The 27537-nt window shown below is 50.3% G+C and overlaps 1 protein-coding gene across 1 annotated transcript in view; it reads left to right on the top strand.

The window, feature by feature from the left end:
• The window catches only part of LOC103591294 (polypeptide N-acetylgalactosaminyltransferase 16), a 28015-nt gene extending 1695 nt beyond the window's left edge, over positions 1-26320 (top strand). Inside the window, exons 2-12 of the mRNA XM_008573717.1 lie at positions 6355-6512; positions 9972-10070; positions 10985-11052; positions 11642-11707; positions 13942-14063; positions 16696-16783; positions 18324-18408; positions 18740-18843; positions 23069-23195; positions 24732-24824; positions 26233-26320. Of these exons, the coding sequence (XP_008571939.1) occupies positions 6355-6512; positions 9972-10070; positions 10985-11052; positions 11642-11707; positions 13942-14063; positions 16696-16783; positions 18324-18408; positions 18740-18843; positions 23069-23195; positions 24732-24824; positions 26233-26320 (1098 nt within the window). The remainder of the gene's footprint in view (positions 1-6354; positions 6513-9971; positions 10071-10984; positions 11053-11641; positions 11708-13941; positions 14064-16695; positions 16784-18323; positions 18409-18739; positions 18844-23068; positions 23196-24731; positions 24825-26232) is intronic.
• The last annotated feature ends 1217 nt before the right edge of the window (positions 26321-27537 follow it).

Raw genomic sequence — 27537 nt, 5'->3', positions numbered from 1 at the left:
GGTCCGGTGCGGGCGCGACACTGGGGGTTGCGATCCGTTGCTGGTCACGAAAAAAGACAAAAAAAAAAAAAAAAAACAGGTGAGATAATAATAATAATAATTAATAATTTCAATTTATGTGCCAGATACTGTGCTAAGCACATTATATACATCATCTCCTTTAATCCTCATGATAATTCCAATTTTCCAGATGAAGAAATATGCTTAGAAAGGGTAAGTGATTTTCCCAGGCCAGAGGGCAGTAAGAACCAGCATTCTATCCCAGGGCCATCAGATTTCAAAATCCTGGCTGGTCACCACTATAATTACTGCTTTTGGGGCAATGTGAAATGGGAGATGAGGACGTGTCTGGGGCAGGACCCTCAGGGACCCTTGATAACCCTACGCAGTGTTCCCATGTACCCACCTGAGGTTCCTGGCCCTGTGCCGCCTGCAGCATCTTGTCTGGTTCTGGCAGCCAAGCAGGGTTGGCTACATCCTGAGGCAGGTCTCCAGGAGGCCCTATAGGACCTGCCTTTTCATTTGGGAGAGGTGGAACCTGAGACCTTGAGCTCAGAGATGTTGAATCATTGCTTAGCCTTCCGGTTCTGCTAATGAATGGCCATCTTTCAACTTAGGACAGAGCATCAGAAGAGATTTTGCTCCCAGGGGAGTGGGGAGTGGTCAGGAATCACATTTTGCTCACCAGGTGTTTTTGGTTTATAGCAGACTCAGGAAAAAAAGTCAGAAGCAATCCATAAAATAGGGCCAGAGACTTTTTATTTGCAGTTTCATTGAAATTTAGTGAAAGGCAAACCCAGCAGGTACCTGTTTTACTGGCAGTAAAAGGAAATTGGGCAGCAATTATTTAAAAGGAGTTGGAGTTGTTTAAATCTAAAATTTAGGGGTATGTGTATGTTTTAAAGGAAAATTTATAAGGCTTAGGGACTTGGGTTGAACTGTTTTTGATGAAAATGACATGGAAAATATTTTCCTTTCTTATTTTAAACCTTCCCCTTTGCTGTTTATTTCCTCAATTTAGCAGTCCAGGAAGCAATAAGCAAATCTAGCTGGGAAAAGAAAAACAACAAAAAAGTGAAGAAAGTCAGGCAAGTTTCAAAGTCTAATTGAAGTGATGGACTAAAAATAAAACTCTCCAAGATGTATAGTAATTCCTCCCATTTTATAGAGCAGCGTCATTATTTCAGCTTAAACAATTTCAGATGTGATTGACCTTATTGGACACGGAAGTGCTGGATTTGGCTCTCCCTAAAAGGACAAAGGCTGGAGAAGGAGGCGACTGCCTAAACTTCAGCCAAGAACTCTCTGCAGGAGGCTGGAAGGATGTGGGAGGCTCATCAGGCCGTCACTCATCACCCACTGTCTCCCCAACCCTCATTCCTCACCATGGCAACACAAGGGCTTCAGAAGCCGTGGTCCAGATGGAACCCCCATCTCAAAGCCTGAGCACACAGCCCTGCCTGCTGGGGAAGGCTGGGAATGCCCCACCTGCCTCTGGACTCAAGCCACTGGGCCAAACGCCAGACACCAGCCTGATATCTTGGGATGGATGGCTGCCACCTACACTGTGACATTGACATCGATGGCTCATTTGCTGGTTTTTCATTGGTTTTACTTTTTACTTTTGGAGAATGGTTTTTTATTCATTGAAAGGACTGAAGGACTAATATGTTTGAACTTTTGGTTCCTAGAGAAGAACACCCAACTCAAACCATTTAGGAAAAAAAAAGGACATAGATAGATAGACACAGATAGATAGATACGTCTGGCTAAAGGGACCCATGCAACATTGTAGAGCTCTTTCTTTCCATCTCTTAGCTCAGATTGTTTCTTCTTGGTTTCATTCTGCAGACAAGATTTCTCCATGTGATAGGCAGAAGATTCTAATATCCCGAGCTTAGCGGTGCTGATGAAAAGAGCTCATCATATAGAAAAGTCTCAGGGAGGATTCTGATTGGCCCAGATCAAATCAATGACCGTTTCTGAACCAATCACTGTGTCTAGGGGTGCAGTAGTAAAATTGACCTAGCCTGGGTCTTGTGCTCACCCCTGTGGTGGTGCTTGGGGTGTTGGGGGGACAGGGGGACAGGGAATGACAGTCCTGCCAGGAGCATATGAGTAGAGAAGAAGATCCGTAAGGCAGGCAAACACTACCCTGTCATCTGCTTGGTCCACCTAAGTTTCAAGTGGTGTGTTTGGCCAAATGCATCTGGGGAGGAGTGGGAGGCTTGAGGTTACACATTTATCCATTTGCCATGGTTTCTGAGTGCCTCTGATCACCCAGGGATCCAACATTAAACAAAACAGACAATCCCTGCCCTTGTGAAGCTCATAATCTTGTGGAGAGAAGTGACCAAAAAGATAAAATAAGTGAGTAAAATACATGTAGAATATCGGATGGTGATAAGTGCAGTGAGGAAAAGGAAAGTGGGGTGGGAGGACAGGGAATGTGAGGGTCAGGTTGGGACCACAGCTTTACATATGGTGGTCGGGAAGGCTCACAGAGCCCTGCAGGAGGCGAAGGAGGGAGCCAGGCAGACATATGGGAGAAGAGCCTTCCAGAAGGAGGCAGAAGGAGCAACAGGGCTAAGGGGGGTGCCTGGTGGGCTCAAGGAACAGCAAGGAGTCAGTGTGGCTGGAGCACAGTGAGTAAGGGACAACAGCAGCAGCTGAGTTCAGCAAGGTGACAGGTCACCTGCTCAGAGAGGGTTCCCTGGGCCACTATGAGCTCCGAGGCTTGCACTCTGTGGTAAAGTGGTCTCCCAATGTCACGTGATGTGTCAGAGGATCCCATTTGTTTGCTGCTGTTTTCTCTCCAGGTGATTGTAAGTAATGTGAGAGCAGGGACAGTATTTAGGCATTCACTCATTCATTCATTCCTTTATTCAGCGAACACCTGTTGAGCATATACCTTGTGCCAGGTGCAGGAAGGTCAAAAATGAGGAGCTCACCATCTAGTGGAAAAGAAAGAGAAGTAAAGCACAAACGTCAGTGCCATGTGACATGTGCCCCAGCCTGACATAAGAATTCACAAATAGCCCAGAGTACACTCCCCCCTACAGAAAGGGCAGCAGCGCCAGTCCCATCCGGTGGCTCCAAGCTCAGGATCTCATCTCTCAGGCTGGTCCAGATATAGCTCCTCTTGGTCCTGCAGCCGAGTGCCAAATGATGCATTTACTCCCTCAGTGATATGCTTGGTAAGCATTGTGGATGGAAGAACAGGATAGCCACAGTACAATACCCCTTTAGAAGAAGGGAAATAGCATTCACTGGGTCACCAGCCCAGGGTACATGCAACACATCCAGACTTCTGCCCCAGCTGGAGTTGGGGTGGGGTGAGGTTCCATGGTCAGTTCACCAGCTGCCCATGCTCTAAGTTTGGGGCTGGGACTTTCTTCTCCATGATCCTCCACAGCCATGCCTGGCATGGACAGGGCAGGAAAGGGGCCAGATTCCTGGATTCCTCTTCTGGGGACCTTTTTTTACTTCTGCCTTTTGTTTATTTCCATATTCCCAGCCTCTTGCACAGTGTTTGCACATAGATTTGTCAATAAATGTTTGTTGAGTTAAGGCTAGTGGTATGCCTATGGGACACCATCTAGGGATACACAGGGCAGATGTCTGAGTTAGGCTGTGGAGCACAGGGAAGGACATCAAGGATGACCCTGGATTTGTGGCTTGGAGGACAGAGATGGAACTGCCTGTCTCTGTAACAGGGAATACAGGAGAAGCGGCTGCTTTGGGTACAAATGGGGAATTAGCATTGAGATGCCAAGTTAGAGGTTCTCATGGGATATTCAAAGGCCTGGAAGTCTCAAGAGCAAAGAATGGGACTAATGGCAAAAGGAGGAGTTCAGGAGCTGGAAGGAAATGACGTATGGTCTGCACATGTGAACTGGGGTTTAGCTATCAGAGGTGGAATAGCTCTGGGTGGTGACTAGAGTGAGTCCAGGGAGGGGCTGAGGAGAGAGGAAGTGACAGCCCTGCAGAGGTTATGGGATTACCATGAGCCACATCCTCCCCTTCCTCAGTATCCCCTCCACTTGGCTGACTCAAGGCCAATTGATGTTTCAGCTCCCAACCTGAGGGACTGCTGGGTCATTGTGAAAGAATAGCTAAGACCTCTGGGAGGGACTGGGCCTAGAGTTTCCATGGCACCCTTCTTCACAAGTGTCTCACGGGCAAAGGGTCTAACCCCAGACCCTGGGGCTACCTGGAGAAGGGTTGGACGACTCAGAGGCTATGGGTCTGTGGGGGGAACAGCAGACTTTTCCTGATGGCATCTTTGAGGTGTCTAACTCAGTTGTGAGGCCCTGGGAGCAAGTTCTCTGGAGAACCTTGGCCTGAGCAGATATTCTTCCACTGAGTGTCTCTGTGGCCCTGAGGAAGCTTTGAATGAGGTGTGGAAAGAAGGCAGCAGACTGGGGACAGGGTACAGTCTTAGAAACTGACATCATTTTCCTGGCACAAAGGAGGTGCCCAGCGGAGCTTTGTTGAATGAATAAGTGAGTGAGTGAATGAGTGAAGTGAAGCATTCATCAACAAATGAATGAATGCTCAGGTGATCCTTGAAGCTCCCACAAGGGTGCCCCAGTGTCTGGTAGATGGATGACTCTCAATCAATGTTTAGTGGGCAATAAGTGAATGTGGGATGAGGATCCAGAGGTTTCCTGAGCCCACAGAGTGGCCATAAGTCCTAAATAAATAAACATGGTTATTTCCCACAGCCGACTTGTAGGATTATTAAGTGACATACTCTCCCTCTGGGAGCTTCAAGAAAATCATCTCTCCGCAGTTTTTCTTCAATTTTAGCTTCTTGGCCATTGACTGGAGGCTGCTTTCTGTTTCTCTGACCTGGAGCTGGGAGGAAGATGGGGTGGGGGTGGGAGGCAGAGTTGGCACTTTATTTTTCTGGGTGGGAAGGACACAAAGGATTGCTGTCCCTTTCATTCTCACTCTGAGTGTTGGACAGCTTGGATCCTTCTGGCAACTTGGAGCTCAAGCCAGAACATTCTCCCTCTCCCTCACTCCCTCCCTTCTTTCTTGCCTCCTGTCTTTCCTAAAATGGATTTTGAGTCCATGGGGGGCTCTTCCACATCTGTTCAGTCTCTGCCATGGCACCAACTCAGAATTACAGTGCAGCGGCAGCCGCAGCATGTCATCCTGAACATACACACCCTGAGCATCTTGTGTAGCATGTGGCTACAAGATCTCCCTGGCCCTGCCCTCAGGAGAGCAACACTAGTGTAGGCTCAACACTACAGAGTGGCAGCAGTTCAGATGAGAGCTCCCTGGACCTTCAGAATTCCTGTCCAGTGAAGTCGGGGGCTGGACTCTCAGGGAAACATGGAGGCCCTGAGCTTCTGGGGCGCAGTCCCCATGATCACCCCACACAGCAGTCCCCTCTCCCGCAGGTCCAGCTGCCTTGCTGGGACCATCCCTTTTTGTTCTGTGAAGGGACAATTCTCACTTGCTTTCCTGTCGCCTCTCAGGGCTGGGGCCACTGGTTGGGTGGAAGGGCTGGAGTTGAGATGCATGCACGGTTGATGATATTTCACGGCACTCTGGGAGCATCCGGCCAGCAGTTTGGTTCAAGTAATGAGATGTCAGGATGCGTACATCCATCCATTCATCTCGGATGTGTCCTTTCCCAGTGTCTCTCACTGGGGACTCTGGGAGCACAGGGTAGGGTATGGCTAAGGAGGAGGGAGGCTGGGCCGTGGCGTCTGTCATCTATCACTCCCCAGCACTTAGTGCCAGTGGGTCCAGTGGATCTGACATGGGGCTATTTCAGCAGCAAGCAAAAGTCCCTGAGAAGATGCATCATTGTGCATATGGGCTCTGACAGCCCAGACATTAGCCTGTGAGGGCTTGCTAGTCCTGACAGGCAGTCCTCTCCACAGAAGCTTGTCCAGGCCTGGTGTTTTACTGATCAGGCACTTCTTATATCCCTCGCCCAGCATTAGGCCCAAGTCCATCCCCAGGAAACTTGATATGCAGGGTGCTCGGCAGGCTCCTCTCTGGTTTGTAGTCCCATGAGGACACCTCATCTTAGGAGTCTAGTGTGCTCCAGGTCTCACCCTCTCCATATCCAGCAAAGGTAGATCAGAATGAGCAGTCTGAATCCAGACCTTGTGACTTACTAGTTCTGACCTTGGGCACTTTTTAAAAATGCCTTTTGAGCCTCAGATTCCTCTTCTGTGTAGTGGGGGAGATAATGGTCTCCTCCTCGGAGAGTCAGGGTAGGTACGAATGAGCTACTGCAGTTGGCTTCCCACTGGTGAGTACCAAGCGCTCACCATGTGGTGGAATCCTCTTGCTTGTGGCCCCCTCTGATGCTGACCTTTGTCTCAGGTGACAGGAACACCCTCCAGAGGCTTCGATGAGAAGGCGTACCTGTCGGCCAAGCAGCTGAAAGCCGGAGAGGACCCCTACAGGCAGCATGCCTTCAATCAACTGGAGAGCGACAAGCTGAGCCCAGACCGGCCCATCCGGGACACTCGCCATTACAGGTGTGGCCGCCATTGTCAACAGAGAAAGAAAGGTTGAAAAAAGGCCGACATTGTTTAGCTTGTTTTCTTTTAATCACGTGTATTTAAGAAACGAGGAAGATTTTCTTGGACTCAGTCTAGTGATTTAGACCTTTAAAGGCCCTCACCCTCAGCTGCTTTCCTGACTCCTCTTTATTTCATTGACCTACTGAGGGCCTGCGAAGGCCAAGGAAACCCCCGGCTGGGGCTAGGGCCGGGGCCGGGGAGGACCCTCAGCACCTCAGTCTGACGTCCCAGCAAGAGTAACCTGCCAGGGGACCACAGGGAGGCCCGAGGGGTCAGGTGAGCCAGGTGCTCTTGTTGCACCCTACTGGTGGTGCCTGAGGTGAGGATGGGCCCCCAGCCACACCCAGTGCAAACAGTGGAGTGCTGTGCACCACCGCATTGACATCCCTTCCCTCCTGCCCACTGCTCCACCTCCTGCAACTCCCAGAAATGCTTCCCAGTCTTGTTCTTAGTTCTCCCAGTGTGGCGAGGTGGGAGAGGTCCTAGACCAGCTCAGGGAAGCCTCCATTTAACCCCAGCTCTGACTCAGCTCACTTGAAGTGACCGACCTTGGGCAAGTCACTAACCCCCCTCATTGATTCAGGTCCTTGTGTGTCCCCTCTAGAGGACGAGCACCACCTCCAGTCTTTCCTCTTCCTGCCATCACCTACAGGAACACTCTGAGCTCCTTATGCCAAGGCACGCCCCCCAGCCACGCATGACCTGTCCTCATCTACCATTTCACCAAGCACGTAACGCTCCCACAATCCTATGCTCCTCTTTCCTCCCCTCTCCTCCTCTTCACACATGCTGTTCTCTGCCTGAACACATCTCCCCTACCCCACCTGTATCTTTCAAGACTTGGCTCAGTGTCCTCTCCTCTGGGAAAGTTCCTTGCCAATGCCAGCTAGTTCAGGGGCCCTCTTCTGTGCTCCATGCAGACATCTGAAAGACCCGATCCCTGCTGTTCTTGTAGCTTTCAGGGACCCACAGGAGCTGCGTCAGGTGACCCCACCAGTACTCAGAGGCAGGCGGGGCTCTGCCTGGTCCTGGTTTGAGGGCAGGTGAGAATGACTGGAGTCCAGATTGCTTTTACTTCTGAAGCAGCTACTCCACAGCACGAAGGCTGTATGTGAGATAAGTGTGCAGAGGGGCCTGGTTCTACCACCTTGCTCGTCACTCGCGGAGGTGCCTGAAGTCCAGTGGGCTTGGTGGCCTGTGCAAGATGCAGGGCTGGGGACCCCCAGACCTTGACCTCTCTGTCCTGTCCCCATAGCACTGTCAGCCTCCAGAAACCTTTCATGTACCAAATAAGGCAATAGTCCTATCACTTGGCAAGGCCTCCTACATAGTCTAATGGCCACTTCCAGGCCTCAGAAGTTCTTTCTTAGTTAGTCCTGGGGCAGTCTCCCCTCATGTTTGCCTGTGTTGCAGATGAGGTTATGTCTGTGTACCTCCACTCAGCAACCTTCCATGGGCAGCCTAGCCAGGGCCAACCTAGTGCCCAGGGCCTAGAGTATCTGGTGATCCCAGTCTGTGAATTGAGGACCTGGCCTGGATAATCTCTGCCCACTCTCTCAGCCCACCCCCAACTCTGAACTTTCTCAAGTGTTCACTGAGAAACTTAAAGGGGACTTGCCCTTAGGGCTATGTACATTTTAAAGTGAGACTTTTTAAATCTAAGGCAGTGGTGGGTTGGTGAGGTGCCATATACTGCTGCCAGGCCCTCTCAGAAGCACAGCTGGATCAGGGCGTGTGTCTGTGTGTGTGTGTGGTGGGGTGCATGCATATGTGTGTAATGGGGAGCAAGGAGGTGCTGGCTTGGGTGGGCAGGGTCTCCCACGATGGAGTGGGATAGGCTGGGGTCAGCCTCCCTCTTCCTCTCAGCCCCCAGGTGCAGTTTCTGCTGGACTCCAAACTGTCGGGCTAGTTCCCAGTCCCACCTCAATCTAGGAAGCCCCCCTCAAGGGCGGCAAAGGGACGTAACCACTTAAGACAGACCTACTTGGATCACAAAGAAAACCCCACCAGCGCCAAACTGAAAATATGGGCTTGGGACAAATCCCTTCAGAGACTCTTGGCTCCTGGGAGCCAATAAATCCCCATCCTCATAGATATAAATCCCAGAGAAATGCAGGGAGGAGGGGACTGGAGGGCCTGATGGGGTGTGGGTAGGTTTGCCCCCTGCAGGGAGAGAATGGGCAGCGTTATCCAGATTCCTTCCTTCCTGGGCACTGGATGGCTGGGGGACAAGGACAGAGAGCTGGGCCTTGGAGGTCAGTGCTGGGAGGGGGAGCCCAGGAGGTGTCCACCTCACCCAGCACACCCCATCCCCATCTCAACCAGCCTAGCCCACTCGTGCCCCCCATCAGCTGGCCCTTGGGAGCATGGCACTTGGCAAGCAGGATTTCTCAGGGGAGGAGAATCCGTCTCCCCCACCCCCACTACTACCCCACATCCTCTCTCAAGGAGAATTATTTTAAAGCCTCTTAGGATTTCTCCCATGGGGGTCCCAGGCTAATGGGACTCCTGCCTGTCTGACCTGGTATGTTCTGCGGGGCAGGAAATGGGCCTGGGAATTTGGACTGTAAGCTGTTGTCAGTAGAATGAATGCCATAATGAAAAAATAGTCACTGCTGGAATAGTCAGAGAGCAATTGTAATAAAGATGATGGCTATGAAAACCAGCTCCCAGCTGGCCCCCGGGAGCACGAATGAAGCATTCGCAGAGAGGACAGGGATGAAGTTGGCAGCAATGGATTGTTTTAATTCCCTTTCTGGAGGAGGGGAAAGCCAGTGGGCCGAAAACGTGGCATCTGTAGATGGTGGAGCCCAGAGCTGCTGGGGCGGGAGAGGTGGAGGGAGATGCCTTTGTGCCTTCTCAGAGGCCTGTTTCCTCCAGGAGACCCAGGACCCGGAGAAGCAGAGGAAGCTGCTCCCCTGGCTGTTAGTGCTGGGCAGTGAGAGGGAGGGATGCCCCTGCCGATGGGCAGGGTGGGGGTGATTCCTCTCCAGATCCTACCAAATGTCCTGAGCTGGGGGAAGAGAATGAAGAAGCTCCACGTATCAGAAGGCAAAAGAGAGGTGTTTTCTCTCTCTCCTCCTCCATTTTATCTCACTTGGCCTGTTTGGTTCAGGGCTAGATTCTGCAGTGTCTGTACACGCTGGGGAGCCCACCTAAACACGTCAGTGGATGGGAACTCTGGGTGCTCTAGGGTTTTGGTAAAGAGACCCCAGGCTGGGTGGCACCTGGTGCTGGGCCAGTGTGGGATGGAGCGTGGGTATGGAGGGGCAGGGGGCTGCATCCTGGCTTCAGGCTTGCCTTCTCTGTCTCACAAAAGTATTCTAGGGGGCAGTAGACTGGACAAAGAAAGCCCTCAAGTCTGCCCTGAGATGCCCCCATGGCTGGCCTCTGACCTACTTGTTCCCTTTTCAGTTGCCCATCCGTATCCTACTCCTTGGACCTGCCGGCCACCAGCGTCATCATCACCTTCCACAATGAGGCCCGCTCCACCCTCCTGCGCACAGTGAAAAGGCAAGTCCAGCCATGGGACCCTCATCTCAGTGGTGCTACCCCCCAAGGCCTTGGGGCATCTGCGGAGCCTCTAACAGGGGAGGACATTGAGATTGGGGGCTGTGGCCAGACAGCGTGCCTACCAGTGGGCACCGGGAGGATGAGTCCATCCTTCTGAGAAGCTGGGGCTTGTGAATAAGGGTCAGGGAGACCCAGAAGTTCACAGAAGCCAAACATAAGGTCAGGTCTGCAAGACAAGGGCAGAAATGCAGGGGTCAGGAGCAGAGCGAGGCAGAGATGGACATGAGGCCTTGGGAGGGTGGATGCTGGCCCAGTAGGTGCCCCTTCTGTCTTCCTCCTAAGCTTGGTCTTGTGGTCAAGTTTAACCCCCACTTACCCCATTTCCTCAATAAACTTAGACAAGAATAAGATTTGGAAAGGAGTAGCCAGGGGTATTCCGGGGACTAAAGAAGCTTGGGTTTCCTTTCTCAGGGTGTGGAGGAAGAGTGGAAGGGAAGGAATGGAGGGGCTTCCTGAGAACACCCCTCCTGACCTTTTAGGCCAGAAAAAGCCTCACAACCTCTGGGCGGGCAGGCAGCTCTGGCCCACCTGGGCTGCCCCAGGGCAGGGCTTGTTAAGCTTCAGACAGCTGCAGCTCCTGCCTTGACAACTCAACTAGGGCAGCACTGCCCCCCTCGCCCCTCCCATTTGGGATTGGTCCCTAGTGCCTGAGGGTCCAGGCAGCCGTGTCCTTCGAAGAGCCTGAGGGGCACACTGCTTCTTAGCCACTGATCAGGGCCCAGGAGGTTTGCAAGCAGTTGCCCATGGCCAATGTGCTGGCCCAGAGCTGGGCAGCGGGAGAGCCCCATAGCACAGGGAGGGGTAAATGGAAGGTGGTCTCTAAATCTCTTTCTCTGTCCCTGGTGCTGCTCCAGTGTCCTGAACCGAACTCCTGCCAACTTGATCCAGGAGATCATTTTAGTGGATGACTTCAGTTCTGATCGTAAGTGTTCACCTTCCTTTTTGCACCCCTTCTTACCCCACCCTCACCCCCGGTTCCCCAGGATTCTGAGGCAAGCACTCTTGAGGTTGTCCTGGCCATCACAGACTGACCTCTCTGCCCCCCAGTGAGGATCCTCAGTCTCTTCTAGGACCCCTCTCTGGCCGTTCCCTGGTGCCAAAAGAGGAGAAAGAAGAATGTTGCTTTGGATGGGACAACACTAAGGTGACACTTAAAAAAATGAAATGACATCAGCAACATTCATCATTTTTACAACTGCCATCGCAGAAGAGTGTCCCTTCAATGTAGCTCTTTGAGAGCTGTGCTGATAACCACTGTTGTGCTCACTGGTGCTCCCTGGGTGGGATGGGGAAATGCCACAGCTACAGGCATTCCTCACTCTGGCCTGGGAGTTGGGGGCTGGGCCACCCTTTGGCAGTAATGACGACCCTACCCCTTCAATCCTCCCCATCCCCAGACCTTTCCTGGGCCTGGCATGGGACAGCTCCTGGGCAGCTCCCGTGGCAGCCAAACCACTTGTGGTCTGATGCCCATGTCTGAATGAGCTTGCCTTCCTTCTGTGCATCCTCAGCTGAAGACTGTCTGCTCCTGACCAGGATCCCCAAGGTCAAGTGCCTGCGCAACGACCGGCGGGAAGGTGAGTCCCCTGACCCCGAGTCCCACCATGGACCCATCTTGGTGTAGTCCTTTGCACTCCACTCCCTTTTGGCACCATGTCATACCAAGCCAGCATGGCTCTGCTGCATTCCTGTGGCTGGGACCAGGGTCTGCAGAAGACCCCCTCCTTCTCTCCCAGGTCAGCCTTATCATGGCACAAGTGTAGGCGAGTTGTTGTACTTCTGGCTGCCTTAGTTGTCTCTTTTGAGAAATGGGATAATGATAGTACCCTTTCCACCTTGCAAAATTACTAGAAGGATTAAATGAGACAGGCTATGAGGCTTTGAGAAAAACAAAGGGAAGAATGAAGCATTTCCAATCAAGAGGTGTTTGGGAGCTCCCACTATGGCATAGCATTGCACACGGCACTCTAGGGGACCCAAAACAAGCACAAAACACGGTCCCTCAGAGGATTATTATGTAGCCCTCAGAGGATTATTATGTAGCCAAGGGTCAGGATCCACAGCAGCAACGGGACAGTTATAGTTATGTATGAATAACGTGGAGATTGGAGGAGAGGGCGCTGAGGAGAGCTGGAGCGAGCAGAGAGGGCTCTGTAGAAGAACCGGCCTCTGCGGGGGGTGGGAGAGGTGTCATGAGACAGATGAAGGGAGCAAGGGAGGGCAAGTCAGCCTCAGGGACCCTGCAAGCACAGGTACTGGTCAGGCATGAGAACGCGTGTAATCCTACCAGCCCCTCTTCCTGAGTGCCCACCCCGTCCGTGCCAGGCATTCACTTTGCCTATATTCTCATGTTCAAGCCTCATAACAGCCCCCTGTCCTGCGTTGCAGATAAGAAAACTGGGGTTGAAGGAGGGTCAGTAATTTTCTCAGGGTGATGAATAGAGGAACCAGGATTCCAACCTGTGGGTGCCCAACCCAGAGGCCAGCCTTCTAACCTCCCTGTTCTTATAGTCCCTTCCTGTGAGAAGCCAGACCTGGTCAGTAGGGGGAATGGGTGGAGTGAATTGACATGACAGAAGACCTTGGAAGCCAGAGAAAAGTGTTTAGATTTGATAAGGCAGGTAGCAGGGAGCCACTGAAGGTTTTAGAGAGAGAGAGAGAGAAAGAGAGAGAGAGAGAGAGAGAGAGGTAATAGATATATTTAAGGAAGACCAGTTAAGTCGGGGGGCCCCAAGGATGTTGGTGAGGGAGACCTTCAAACTGGTATGGAAGTGGCCAAAGAAAAATGTCTCCCAAGCCACTGGGTTGTAGATACTGTCAGCCCTGGAAATATGCTGTCCTGGGGTTTTGCCAACAGCAGATGTAAATTTATGACTAGATGCTTTATAGATGCCTAGGGAGTAAAGGGATGGGACTGATGGGCTTTTGGACAGATGGATGGCTAGTTACATAGAGGCAGAGTGCTGAGCAGAGGTATGGCCAGGGAAATCTCTCCAAGATGCAACTTATGCTCAGAGCTCTTAGGATGAGGCCCTTCCTTCCCCACAGTTCACCGGGCACAAATGGCTGCTCTGGCAGGGGCAGGAGCAGCTGGGCCTCTCTCTCCTGACCAGGCAGGTCCCAGCCCAGAGCAGGGAGCCGCCACCAGCCAGGTTACTCTTTGCTGGTAGTGAGTGGTGGGTGAGACCGCTGGAGAACGGGGGTGAAGAAGAGCAGAATCCGACACACATAGGCCTCTCAGGTACCAGCCTCTCTCCTTGTCTGGTTTGATCCTGACAGGCAGGGATTATCATCTCTCTGAATCTTGTAGATAAGAAAGCTGAAGCTCAGAGAGGTTAAAGAACATGCTCAAGGAGAGTGAAAGGGCTGGCATACAAACTCAAGCCTGTCCTATTCTAAAGGTTCTTTCCATGTCACACATGGTGGTGCGGCTGGAAGGGACCAGGCAGAGGTTCCCAGGTGGAAAAGGTTTTGCTTTCTGGTTCTCCTTCAGTACCAAACCACACTTCATTGCAATTTCTACTCACTAAACTGTGACTGATCAGTGTGTCCCTGGAGCCCGGAACGGTGTCTAGCACAAGTAGGGCACCCAGGGAGGGACCCTGGAGTAACGATGGTTAATGGACAGATGAGAGGAAGAAAGAGAGGGAGGGAGAAAATGAACAGGAGTACAGAGTGAAGTCCAATCACAGTAACTCAGAGGATACCTCGGTCCCTGAAGGGGCAGGGAGCCCTGGGACTTTGGGGGGGGGGACAGCAGGGAAGCAAAATGGTTCAGTCCCAGCACCAACCCATTGCACCCCCATTGCAGGGCTGATCCGGTCCCGAGTCCGCGGGGCAGATGTGGCCGCAGCTGCCATCCTCACTTTTCTAGACAGCCACTGTGAAGTCAACACCGAGTGGCTGCAGCCCATGCTGCAGCGGGTGAAGGAGGTGAGCTGGTCTGTTTCTCGGGTGGCTGGTGTCTTTTGGGACTCGCCACTGTGTTCCTGGCATGAGGCCATGTGGAACACTGTTTGAAGTTGGGCAGGCATCATAGGAAGCCTATATGGTCTGCTTCCCCCAGAGTGACTTCACCTCATTGAGCTTTGTCATCCAAAAATGGGAATAATTAGGGGCCGGCCCGTGGCTCACTCGGGAGAGTGTGGAGCTGATAACACCAAGGTCACGGGTTCGGATCCCATATAGGGATGGCCGGTTTGCTCACTTGGGTGAGCGTGGTGCTGACAACACCAAGTCAAGGGTTAAGAGCCTTTACCGGTCATCTTTATAAAACAACAACAACAAAAAAACCAAAAATGGGAATAATTATATTTTTCCCACTGGGTTGTTGTGAGAATTAAATGGGATGAAATCCTGGATGCAGTTTTTCTCCTGGGAGAGGCAGGGTCCTGTGCTGGGGGAGCTTTTGGTCAGGCTGGGAAGTCCTGGAGGGATGGAGGGGAGGGTGGTGTTCTCTAAGAGAAGAGTGGATGAAGGGCTCCTACTATGTGCTTGCTGCCCTCCAGAACACGGAGGATTGGGACAGATGGCAGAAAAAGATGAGGCCATGACAACTTATCCATAAAAAGACATACAACCCAATTTAAAAACGGGCAAAGGATTTGGGTAGACATTTCCTCAAGTTAGACATATGCAGAGCCAATAAGCCCATGAAAAGATGCTCAATATCATTAGTCATTAGGGAAATGCAACTCAGAACCATAATGAGATACCACTGTATACCTACTAGGAAGACTGTAGTAACACAGACGGACGACAGCAAGTGCTGGCGAGGCTGTGGGTGAATAGGAGCCGTCACACACGGCTGGTGGGAATGTAAAATGGGGCAGCCACTTTGGAAGACGGTCTGGCAGTTCCTCACACGTTGAGACAGAGTTACCGTATGACCCAGCAGTTCCCCTGCTAGGTGTATACCCAAGAGAAATGAAAACATAGGTCCACACAAAAACTCGTACACACGTGTTCAGAGCAACACTATTCAGAATAGCCAAAAGGTAGAAACAACGCAAATGCCTACCGGCTGATGAACAGATAAACAAAATGAGGTGTATTCAAACAACAGATTATCCAGCCATAAAAAGAAAGGAAGTACTGATATGTGCCACAACATGAATGAACTTTGAAAACCTGATGTGAAGTGAAAGCCAGTCACAAAAGGCCATGTATTAAGTTATTTCATTTATATAAAATGTCTAGAATAAGCAAATCCATAGAAATATAAAATAGATTAGGGTTGTGTGTTGGGATGATGAAAATGTTCTGGAACTAGATAGTGATGACGGTTGTGAATATGCTAAAAACCAATGAATTGTCAACATTAAAATGGTGAATTTGCCTTCTAACACCAAGGTCATGGGTTCAGATCCCTGTACCGGCCAGGCACCCCCCACCCACCCCAAAAAAGTACATCTAAAATGGTGAATTTTATGGTATGTGAATTATATCTCAGTACAAAAAAGTCTATAGAAAGGATGAGGCAAGGCCTTGTGGAGCACTGAAATACCATCAGTGGTCTCCCCTGATCAGCCGCTCTGGGCTTTTGTTACTCTGAGACAGTGTGTGAGCTGAGGGGCAGAGCTGGATTCCAAGTCACAGAGGAAGATTTTGATAGTGAAAGCAGAGTTGGGGAAGAGAAGAGAGGAAGAGGCTCCATGTCCTTCCACGGAGGGAGAGAGCAGAGAGGGCTGATAAAGGGTGATTAAGTTTTGCATGTGGTATATAACATAATCCATCACCACCTCCCACCCCCAAAAACCTCAGTAAAATCAACGTAACTGACCACTGTTTGGGCGTTGGATTTGTGTTCTGGGAAGTGATGGAGGGAACGGTGAGTCTGACCTTGGAGTGGACGTGGCATGAGACAAGTGGCCCCCAGCTTACATGGAGACCATAGGGTTCCAGCCCTCAAGCTGCTGGTGGTCCAGTTGGGAAGACTCAACCCAAACATGTACAATAATAAATGACAATGAACAAAACAGCAGATCAAGCCAAACAGAAGAGCCAGCTCAGGGCTGAGCCCGTGGTGCACTCGGGAGAGTGCAGCGCTGGTAGTGCAGCGGCACTCCCGCTGTGGGTTTGGATCCTATATAGGGATGACCGGTGCGCTCACTGGCTGAGCGCGGTGCGGCCGGTCTCAAAAAGGACAAAAAAAAAAAGAAGAGCCAGCTCAGGCAGCACCGGGAGTCATGGTCCCAGGAATTGTCTAGACTGTGATTGTGAGAGCAGCTTAAAAGAGGAAGAAATCCTTCAGCCTGCAGCAGTCAGGAAAGGCTTCACTGAGGAGGTGAGATCCCAGCAGGGCTCAAAAGGACGTGAGAAGAAGAGACCAGGAAAATATTGTGCCCATGGGATCCAGGTGGGGCCTTTCAGGAGCCTGGGTGTGGTGATGCCAGACAGCTCCCAGGAGCCTGCCCGGGCTCTGGGGCAGCCCTGGGCACATCCGGAAGGAAACACTGAGTGCCCCATGTCTCAGAGAGACCCTCCCTCAGAGAAGACAACTGGGCCGTTTTTTGCAAAGGAGTCCTGGCCTCACACCATCTTGATCTCGCATCTCCTCTCCTAGGACCACACCCACGTGGTGAGCCCCATCATTGATGTCATCAGTCTGGACAATTTCGCCTACCTTGCAGCATCTGCTGACCTTCGTGGAGGTGGGTTCTTTTCCCAGGGGAGGGGCTGTAGGCCTGAAAAGAGGCAGATGAGGGCAGGCAAAAGCCCTGGCTTGGTGCTCCTCCCAGCTGTGCCAGTCTCACACACACACCCCTTCCAAAGAGAAAATGAGGAGGGTTTGGGCAGAGCCCTGGGGTTAGGGGCAAATGGCCAGAGCTGGCAGTTGCAAGCTCCTGGCACAATCAGTGGCATAGCCAGGCTGATCTCTCATATTTCCCTATCCCCAGACATTGACACATACTTCCCAAATGCTGTCAGCCCAGGGACCATGGCCACAAGTCCTGGCAGAGGCCGTGATGTGACAGCTGTCTTGGGGTTGGGGTGGGGGAGTCCTTGTCCTCGCATGAATTCCTAAAGTGTGCACCCTGGAGATGATCAAGGCCTGTGCTGTGTGTACAGTGGCTGTTAGCCCCACTGACTATTGAGCTCTTGACATGTGGCTGTCTCACAAAGTGACTAGTCGGAATCGAGATGTGCTGTGAGTATGAAAAACACACAGGTTTCTAAGACTTAGCATGACAGAAGGTAAAATATCTCAGTAGTAATTCTTTACATTGATTACATGTTGAAATGATAATGTTTTGGATATATTGCATTAAAAATGTTTTATTCAAACTAATTTCCTATGGGTTTTTCTGATGGGACTACAGGAACACTTTAAAAATTACATATGTGGATTATGTTTGTGGCTTGCATTATAATTCTTTTGGGCTGCTCTAGTCTAGACTCTAGCACTATGCTGTTCAATACAGTAGACAATAGCCATATTTAGCTATTTAAATTTAAATTAATTAAAATTAAATAAAATTTAAAATTCAGTTCCTTAGTTGTACTTGCCACATTTCAAGTGCTCAACGGCCACATGAGGTCAGTGGCTACCATATCAGTCAAAGCATTTTCATCACTGCAGGGAGTTCTATTGGACAGTGCTGCTCTAGGAAATCTGTTGCTGGGAGCTGATGGGCCCAGGGGATTTCCTGTTTGTGGCCTGGACTTACAATAAATGAACCCAGTCATTCGTTAGATCTTGGGGTTGGTGGGATTCTGCAGGGACCCAGACATTTCCCCTTTGGGAAATCACCTCAGGGCCTTTTCACTTGCTGCTGCCCTGCCTGGAAGTCCCTTTCCCCAGATATCTGCATGGATCTATCCTTCATTTAGGTCTCTACTCAAAAAACAAACATCACCTCATCAGAGAGCCTATCCTGATTACCCTTACTGAAATAGAATGGGCACCCCTCTTTTATTTTCTTTTTCTTAGCACTTTTCACCCACTTGACATGCTGTCCCTTCATTTATTTATCTTTGTGGTCCCTGTCTTAGCCAGTAGATTGTAAACTCCATGAGGGCAGGGGCTCATCTCATTCTGGATGAAGGAATGACTGCATGAAGAGTTGAGGGCCCTCTGCAAGTGAGGCTCTGACCAAGGGAGACTCTGGGGTGGTGAGAGGGGGGAGGGGGGTCAGCAGCCCCCAGTAGGCTCATCCCTGATCCCTGTCCTCACCCTGCTCTGTCCCTTAGGATTCGACTGGAGCCTGCATTTCAAGTGGGAGCAGATCCCTCTTGAGCAGAAGATGACCCGGACAGACCCCACCAAGCCCATAAGGTCAGGGCTGCTGTGGGCTCTGGGGAGACGCCTTTCTTCCCTGGGTCAGGGGCCTGAGAGGCTCTGGGAGCCTATGTCAGTCAACAGGGCTCCTGAGGCTGTATGATCTAAAGCTACTCTGTTCTGGGCCCTTGGATTCTGCCTGCAGGAGACAGAGAGGACAGAGGCCACGGGAACAGTTGTGGGGGGCCAGGGAGGTGGCCAGACACCCTAACCCAGTGACTATGCAAGCAGGGGATGTGGGGGCAAATGGCCTTGGGTCCTGGGGCCAGCTAGAGGGGCTTCTCACTTCCCAGCTCATGTGTTGCCTCTTCCCTCTCCTTGCTCCCAGGACGCCTGTCATAGCTGGAGGAATCTTCGTGATTGACAAGTCCTGGTTTAACCACCTGGGAAAGTATGATGCCCAGATGGACATCTGGGGAGGAGAGAATTTTGGTGAGTTGAGACATAACAACAGCAACGACGGCAATAATAATAATAGTTAACCCTGACCAGGCACTTCCATGCACGTGGCCGTGTTCTAGGGACTTTACACATATTAAGTCATTTAATCCTCACAAAGACCCTCTGAGGTCGGTACTGTGATCTCCATTTTTCTGATTAAAAAACCAAGGCACAGAAAAGTTAAGCCCAGAGCCACAGGGCTGGTAAACCAAGAGGTTTGGGTGTTCAGGGGAGCCTGTGGCCAAATGTCTAGACATGTGTGGAGGAACGCACAGGCTGTGCCACAGGCCACAGCTTACACAGTGTAAAAGCGGGGGTTAAACATCAGCAACGGGGTCAGATGGCCTGGGTGCACACCCTGGAGGAGATAGAGGTCGGAGCGAAAACTTCAGTCGGGAGCTGGAGAGGGCGCCCCTCACACCCTCGCTTCTCTGCACACAGTCTAGGGCCACAGAGCACTGTGGAATGGTCCCCAGGTGGGGTCACAGCCCAGGCTCCAGACTCCAGTATGTGTGGGCTGGTAAGTAGGTCAGCCTTGTGAACCTCAGTTTTTTCATTTGAAAAACAGGAAGTGAAGGTCCCTCTCTCCCAGGGCTGCCAGTAAGATTGAGGTTAGATCAAGTCAGGGTCCTGGCAGGGTACAGGTGGCGCACCGGACGTGGGTGTTTATTACAGGGCCCATTTACACAGTGTGGGCAAGATATAGGGAACGACAGGGACAGTGTTGTGCTGTGCAGGGTTGTGACTGCCAGGAACTGTAACCACCTCCAGGTCTGAAGGATGGGGGAGACAGTGCCCCCTTGTGGGACTGTGGTCTTGGGGCATGTGCAGCCCTCTGAGGGGCACCCAAGCTCCCCTCATGGTGCCTCCTGCTGGCTGAAACTGTCAGCCCAAGAGGAGGAAGCCCAGTGACACAGCCCACATGAGCAGCCTCCCAGACAGAGCCAGGTGAAGAAGGGTGGAGGGCCATCCAGGGGTCTCCAGGAGTGTGGGCAGGTACTTTGTGGCCTGTAAAACACTAAGGCCTGTTCTTGCTCTTGCAGTGGAGCCAGCCCCTGGCAGAGCCCTTTCCCACTGTTTCTTTTTCCATCCTGACCAGACTGCTTGGGCAGTAAGTAGGGCTGGTGGTATCCCACCCATTTGACAGGTGGGAAAACTGAGGTGGATGCTGCCTTCCAGATTTTGTCCAGGAGACTCCACATCTAATAGGTATATGCAGCTCTTTTATCAAAGCCATCTAAGTGTCATGGGATGTTATCAAAGTCAGTCTGTGTCTCTGAGACATTAGGAGCAGGGCTCTTTTCCTCTCTCTCCCTGATTAGGAAACAGATGAGCAGTGGAGTTTAAAACAGGCCTCATCTCAACCCAAAGCCAACCGGAGTGGAAATGGGCGTGGGATTTTCTCCCTTGTAACTTACTCTTGGAAACCATTTCCAGGCAGGCATTTGGAGGAGTAAATTCTGGGAACTGGGGTGCAGTGACCCTTCCATTCTGACCCCCTTTCGTGTATTTTGGGCCTAAGTGACCTCCTTTGTGTCCTCAGTCTCAGTCTGAAGGGAGCTTTGGCAAAGCCGGTTTCCTGTGAAGATTTAGAAAGCTGGGAAACTAACATCTCCCCTGCATCCAGAGCCCGTTTTCTTTTTCTTTCTTTCTTTTTTTTTTTTTTTTTTGCCAGTCTGGAGACTGACAGAGAAACAAGTGAATGATCAAATAGCTTACTTCAAACTCTGCCTGAGGCCAGGGCTCAGTGGCTGGGAAACTTGAAAGGTGAACCGTGGAGTGATTCTGGTGAGGGTTTTGTTAGAAGAAATTCAAAGAAATGTCTAGGCTAGCTGCAGCGCTCAGACGTTCAGCTGCTGGGACCAGTTTTGAGCTGTGAGACTCCTGTCGCTGGTGGGTTTGAGTCTTTCATTTTATTCCTTTGTTGAAGGAAGGGAGATGCCTAAACTCAGACATGTTCCTGTGTCCCCTGAGGGACCCAAATTCAGGAGCCCAGAGGCCACCCAGAGTGGGGCTGGCAGATGTGGAAATCTTGGGATTTGTGTTGAGGATCCTTTTAAAACTTAGTTGGATCATGTTGCTCCTCTGCTCAAACCCTGCAAGGGCTCCCATGTCACTCAGAGCGAAACACAAAGTCCTTACACTGCCTACGAGGCCCTCCACTGTCTGTCCTTCCCCCCAAACCACGCCATTAACTCTGCCGTCCTCCCCCACTTTGCTCGCCCCACCTCACTCCATCCTTGTTGCTCCTTGAACTTGCCAACCACGCTCTTACCTCTAGGAACTGGCCTTTGCTGGTCCCTCTGCCTGGAACGCTCCTCCCCGTATAGCCACATGACTCGATCCCTCACCTGTTTCAGGTTTTAGCTCAAATGTCCCCTTTTCAGTGGAAACTTCAGCCTAATTAAAAATGTAGCCCCTCCCCAACCCCTAGCCCTGCTCAGCTCCCTGCCCTGTTTAATTTTTCTCCATTGCACTTATCACCATCTGATATGCTTCATATTATACCCATTTCCTTATTTACTCGTATTTTTTGTTTCTTTTGTGTCTCCCCCCATGAGAGTATAAGGGAATCTAGAACAGTGTATGATGTATAATAGATGCTCAATAAAAAATTGCTGAATGAATTAAAGAATCTGATTCAAGCAGTGCAGCTTGCTGGACAAAGTGTGAAATTTATGTTGGAATTTGGCAACTGAGTATTTGGGCAAACTTGGAGAGTTTATTTAACATCGTTGAACATCACAGTTATTTAAAAACATAGGGAAAATAATATTGACTTCACATGGTTGCACTGAGAAATAGATATCGGGTATAAAGGTCATGCTCAGTAAATGGATGATGCTCAGTAAATGCATGGTGGTTACTGCTATTGTTACTGACATTGTTAATAATAATAACATGGACAATATGGGCTGAGGGGGATGAAATGACTTAACTAGCAAAAGAAACTTGGTCTGGCAGAAGTGGAGCCAGAATGTGGATCTGTCCCCCAGGTCCTGTCCCCAGTTCTAAACCTCAGTTGCTGAGGCCAGTTGCAGAGCTCTGACCAGGAGGAGGGACGGATGCCTGGCAGTTTATGGGCAGACCTGGCGAAGCCCAATAATATAGCCAGCCTGTGTGTGGGTCCAGGTATGTCAAGTTTCCAGTCCTGGCCCTGAGCCACATCTGGACATTGCCTGGTACACACAGGCTGGCAGCAAGGTGGACATTACTCCTTCTTCCTACACTTCCCCTTCTCTAGTCACTGGGAGGGCCCTGACCAGCTGTGCCAGGTAAGAGCCCCCAGGCATGGCCTGGAACCACAAGTGTCCTTAGGGCCAACTGGAGAGTGGAAGAGGGACCAAGGCTGGAACTCATGAGAGAATGGTCTTTTTCTTGTAATTTAAAAAAAAAAAAGGGTTATGGATTTTCTGGGACAGGAAGAAGGTGTTTTAACATCACAGAGTCTCCAACTATAGGGTTAATCTTAAGGAAAGTAGGAAATCAGGAGATTATGTGAGATTCAGCCAGCTGCCAAGGTGCGTCCTTGCCACAAATGGCAACTGGTGAGTGGAGAACAGAGTGGTAACTATGATGTTCCCTTTGAGGAAGCAGAATGACCACTTCTTCCATCTCCCAACACTGCTGGGGACCACAGTCACCTGCAAAAGCTTGTTCAGCTCCACCACCACCATCAAAAGGAAGCATGTCTCAAGAGGGCCAGTGACAGCTTGTACATGAACACTATTGGGGCCAAGAGGGAGGGCTGGGGCCAGCCAGAAAGATGCCAGCTGGAGCAGCCTGTGGTTTGGTTGGCGGTTGGTTTTCTGACATCGCCAGTGCCCAGAGCTGGCCGACGAGCAGATATGTTCTTCCATGGCTCATGTCTGGCCAGGGATTTCTGGACAGAGGCTGGAAATGACGCTGCCCTTTGGTGCAGTTTTCCTTGTACTTATGTTCTTGGTGTTCCTTCAAAGCTTTTCCCACTGCTCTCCCGGGGCTCATCTGCAAGAGTGTGTGTGTGTGCATGCACGCACACACTCACACATGCATGTGAGGTGTGAGCAGTCAGGAACACGAGCAGGGAGTGGGAGCCCTCCATTTAAACAGTCCCTGGAGATCCAACCCCAGCATGTACCTCCAGTGAGATTCCAAAGAGAAGGGAAGCCAGCCCCTTCCCACACTCACTTGCCGAGGGGCCCCTTCCCAGTCCTGATGCTGCCATCTCCTGCAGAACTCTCCTTCCGGGTGTGGATGTGCGGCGGGAGTTTGGAAATCGTCCCCTGCAGCAGGGTGGGCCATGTCTTCAGGAAACGGCACCCCTACAACTTCCCTGAGGGCAATGCCCTCACCTACATCAGGTAGGTCACAGTGGAAAAGAGCACTGGACTAGGAGCAGGACCCCACAGCTCTAGACCCCAGCCCCACCAGTTACTCACCATGTGACCTTGGGCAGCCCACTTCTCAGGCCTCAATTTCCCCATCCCCCCCCCAGATCTTCCATTCTGGGATTCCAGTTACCTCCCAGGGTGAAAGTAATGAAAGCTGGGAGTATTGCCACCAGGTCCCTCTTGCCCTGACTCCCTTTGTCCTCGAGAGTCTTGAAAAACCAACCAAGTGGCCAACTAAGTGCTGCCCTCCACTCACTGGACCCCAGGTGCCAGTCATGGAGGCCAGTGTCCCGACTCTGACTTCATCAAGCATCTGTCCATTTATGTCTCCAGCTACAAGGTGCCTGGTCTCAAGGGGGAGGGGACAGCGTCCTGGAAGACTACCCTCTAACCCACACTCCTGATGGGGGTGGCAAAGGGAGTTGTCATGAGCACCTCCTCCTTATTAGAGTGATTCTTCATCTCATCAGGACAAGCTTTTTTGTGCAGGGCACACAACAGTTTGGAGTGGCAACTACCCAAGTCTAGCTAATGGGATGGACTAGAGTTTTGTTTTGCTTCACTCCACCTCATTTTTATTGTTTTTATAATTATAAAAGTCACACATGTTCACTGTAAAAATTCAAGCAGTACAAATATAATTATATACACATATTTATATTATATGTTTGCTCTCTTATTATAGAGAAAAAAAATGGAAGTCCTTTTACCCATTCTTACTCCTGTGTTTCCCACTTGTCTCTGTAGAAATAACTACTGTGCATAGATTGCTGGCCTATCATTTCAGCCTTTAAATGCATCTTCGTATACACATAGTTTATACATAGGGAGAGACACTCACACAGTGTGGGTGTCTGTGTTTCTGTTCTTATATGAATGTGGTCGTGCTGTATGTGTTCTCTGAAGCATGCTTTACTGTCACTCAGCACCACGTTACAGGCACCCTTCCATGTCAGCACATGCTAACCATGGCATTCTTTTTCAAGGCTGCTTTGTACGTACTCCATCATGTGGAAGTAGTTAATCATCGATGGGCATTTAGGTTGTTGCCAATGGTTTGTTAAACAAATATTCTTGTACATGTCCTTTTTGCTCAAATGCAGGTACTTCTGTAGAATAGATTCCTTGAAGTGGAGAGACAAAGAGTATATATACCTACAAAGTTGATGGATATTGACAGATTTTCCTCCAAAAAGATTGTACTGTTTTATACCACCCCAGTCAGTATTGTTTTGTGTACACCGTGAGATTCTCATCACCCTGTACTGCACAGAGTTCATCTTTTCTTTCTTTCTTTTTTTTTTTGGTGGCTGGCCAGTACAGTGACCCAACCCTTTGATGTTGGTATTATAACACTGTGCTCTAACCAAGTGAGCTAACCAGCCACTTTTTAAAGAAATATATTTTTAATTGACAAACAAAAATTGTATAAGAGCTCATCTTGATCCTGACCCTAGCCCTGTTGCCTCCCCGATGACCTTATTCTGCTCTTTCCTCTCCTTTTAGGAATACCAAGCGCACTGCAGAGGTGTGGATGGATGAATACAAGCAATACTACTACGAGGCCCGGCCCTCAGCCATCGGCAAGGCCTTTGGCAGGTGGGTCCCCCCAGCTCCACTGTTTGTCTCCCTCCACCCACGCTAGCACAACCCAGCAAAACACAGAGCGGTGTACATCAGGGAACCACTCACAGCCTTCCTGGTAACTGAGCTCCCACTCTAATGGGTCCCTCTGGGCCCTGGGAGGGTATGCAACATAGAGACAAGACCCTTGTCCTTGAGGAACATGCAGTCTCCTGGGGAGAGATAACAAGAGAAGCCTCACTTGTGAAAAAAGGCACCTGCCCACAGCTGCCTGCAGGAAAAGGGGCATCTATGGGAGTACTTAGGAAAGGCTGTCTGTGGAAAACATTTGGGGTTTGCCTCCACCCACTGTTCAAAATTGTGATATGTTAGCCTAATTTCCTGTCATGGACTGTTATGACTACAATCTAGCTAAGCATTTTCAAAATGCTGATGGGTTGCAACATCAATTTAGTGGGTCGTGACCAGCTTTAAAAGAGAGAGAGAGAGAAATAAAACACTATAGATTAGATTAGTACAGAACAGAATAGAAAATAAGAATTGATTGTAGTTAAGGGTAAGTGTTATTTTATGAAACTCTTACTTCAGTGTGTGTGTGTGTGTGTGTGTGTGTGTGTGTGTGTGTGCATGCACACGCGTACCTGTATACGTGCACGGATCACAGTGTAAGATATATATATCTTCTACTTAAGGTTTTGGTCAGAAAAGTTTGAAAACATTATCAATGACTGTCAATCTTCTTCCCTCTGTTTTTATTGATCCTTTAAAAAAAAGTTATGTCACTAAATATTTCTTTTAATGGGGAACTCATTTTCTGAGGACTTACCCTGTGCTAAGCACGTGTCCCCTTAAATTCATTCGATTCTCACAAGTCTTCCGAGGTGAGTAGTCATGTCCCCATTTATGCAGAAGACACTGGGCTTGGATAGGTGGGGACGAGGGTCCTCAGCCAGGACTGTGATGGTTGGTGTAGCTCAGGAAGGTGGGGTGATTGAACTTGGGTGTCCTGAGGACACGTCAGGTGGTTCTTATTTGCCAAAACTCCTGAAAGATGTTTAAAGCTTGTTCTTGTTGTTGTTGGACTCTTTCTACTAAACTGGAATGCAGGAAAGGAAAACTTCTAGTTTTCTCTGCTCTCTGCAAAAGTCAGGACCAGTTTATGGTATGCGAACTGAGGTCTCAAGTCCCCCTATGGGCTTGGGTTCATCCTCAAAGGGGAGCTCAGAGCAGGATTTGGGGAGAGGAAGGAGGAGTCACTAGGAGGCCTGGTGAGCTTGCAGGTCAGGGAAGTATAAAGCAAGTGTGGCCAAGGCTGGAGGGCAGCTGGGACGGCTCCTGGACCTTGCCCTCCTGGGGCCTGAGAAGGATCCTCTGCATCCTGCCTGCTGGCTGGCCAGTGCCCGAACCTTGTCTCCTTCTTCAGTGTGGCCATGCGGATTGAGCAGAGGAAGAAGATGAACTGCAAGTCCTTCCGCTGGTACCTGGAGAACGTCTACCCAGAGCTCACGTGAGTGTGGCCCTTGTCTTGTGCATTGGGCTGGGTGGGTGCTGCGCTTTGGGGGCTCCCCACCACCATTAGATCTCCCCACCCTGATAGTCTGGATCTTTCTAGCTGCAGTATTTATCTTTATGTGAAGGCTGGGGCGGGGTGGGACTGAGAGGGCATTATCAGGAGTTATCAATTAGGTGTAGTAGGAACAGAATTTTTTTTTTTTTTCCTTTTTGTCTTTTTTTCGTGACCGGCAACAGGATCGCAACCCTCAGTGTTGCGCCCGCACCTCGCTCAGCCAGTGAGCGGCTGGTCTGTATGTGGGATCCGAACCCTCGGGGGGAGCGCCGCCGCGCACCCAAGCGGCGCACTGTAGCAGTGCGCCATCGGGCCAGCCCCAGGAACAGAATTTTTAATAGTCTGAGTCTTAGACCTAGAAATTGACATTGTCCACTTAGGAAAACAAGACTGCATTATATAGCAAAGGCTATAGAAGCATTCATTCCCTTTGACCATGTTCTCACCCTTCTGGGACTTTATACTAAGGAAATAAAGCAACCAAAGCAAAGAATCATTGACTGGTAGGTACTGCAGACTCACCTGCTGCTGTGAAAAAACAAGAAACAACTCATGATCGGGGCTGGGTTCAGGGAATCATGAGACATTGATTTAAGCAAATATTATGCGTTTATTAATATTATAATTATAAAGACTGTGAAAAAAACATGGGGAACTATTTGCTGTAGCAATGAGGTAGCTAAATGCGAATGGCGCGCACACTGGGCTGCGGTCAGGTACGAATGTGCCTGCGGGATGCGCGCGGGGCTGCAGTGGCCACAGAGGCTTTCTCCCCCTATTTCTAAATCCTTTTCACTATCGTGGTCACATCCACATGGTTCTTTTCCTCATCTTCTTCAGGTCTTGGCTCAGGTTACCCCAGCACTGCCAGCACTCTCTCAAGGATGCTGCTGTGGCTTTCAGGAACACTCCACTCCCCTCAGAGCCTGCATATCCTGCCCCCTCAAAAGGGGCAAATCTTTGTCCTTTGACGAAGATTTGATGTTTGGAAAACAGCCACAGTTAGGTGGAAGCCAAGTCCAGTGAATCAGCTAGATGGCTAACCCAGATAATATAATCCTGGTCCTGAATACCATGTAACTCAAAAGTAACAAGACTAAACTGACTCTGGGAGCAATTTCCAAGAAATTCCAAAATAATCTGAGCAACAGCAGCATCCTT

This window comes from Galeopterus variegatus, unplaced genomic scaffold, assembly GCF_000696425.1.
Source record: "Galeopterus variegatus unplaced genomic scaffold, G_variegatus-3.0.2 Scaffold958, whole genome shotgun sequence".
Lineage (NCBI taxonomy): Eukaryota > Metazoa > Chordata > Mammalia > Dermoptera > Cynocephalidae > Galeopterus > Galeopterus variegatus.
Note: the sequence above shows the minus strand (reverse complement) of the source record. Positions and strands in the feature narration are given on the sequence as shown.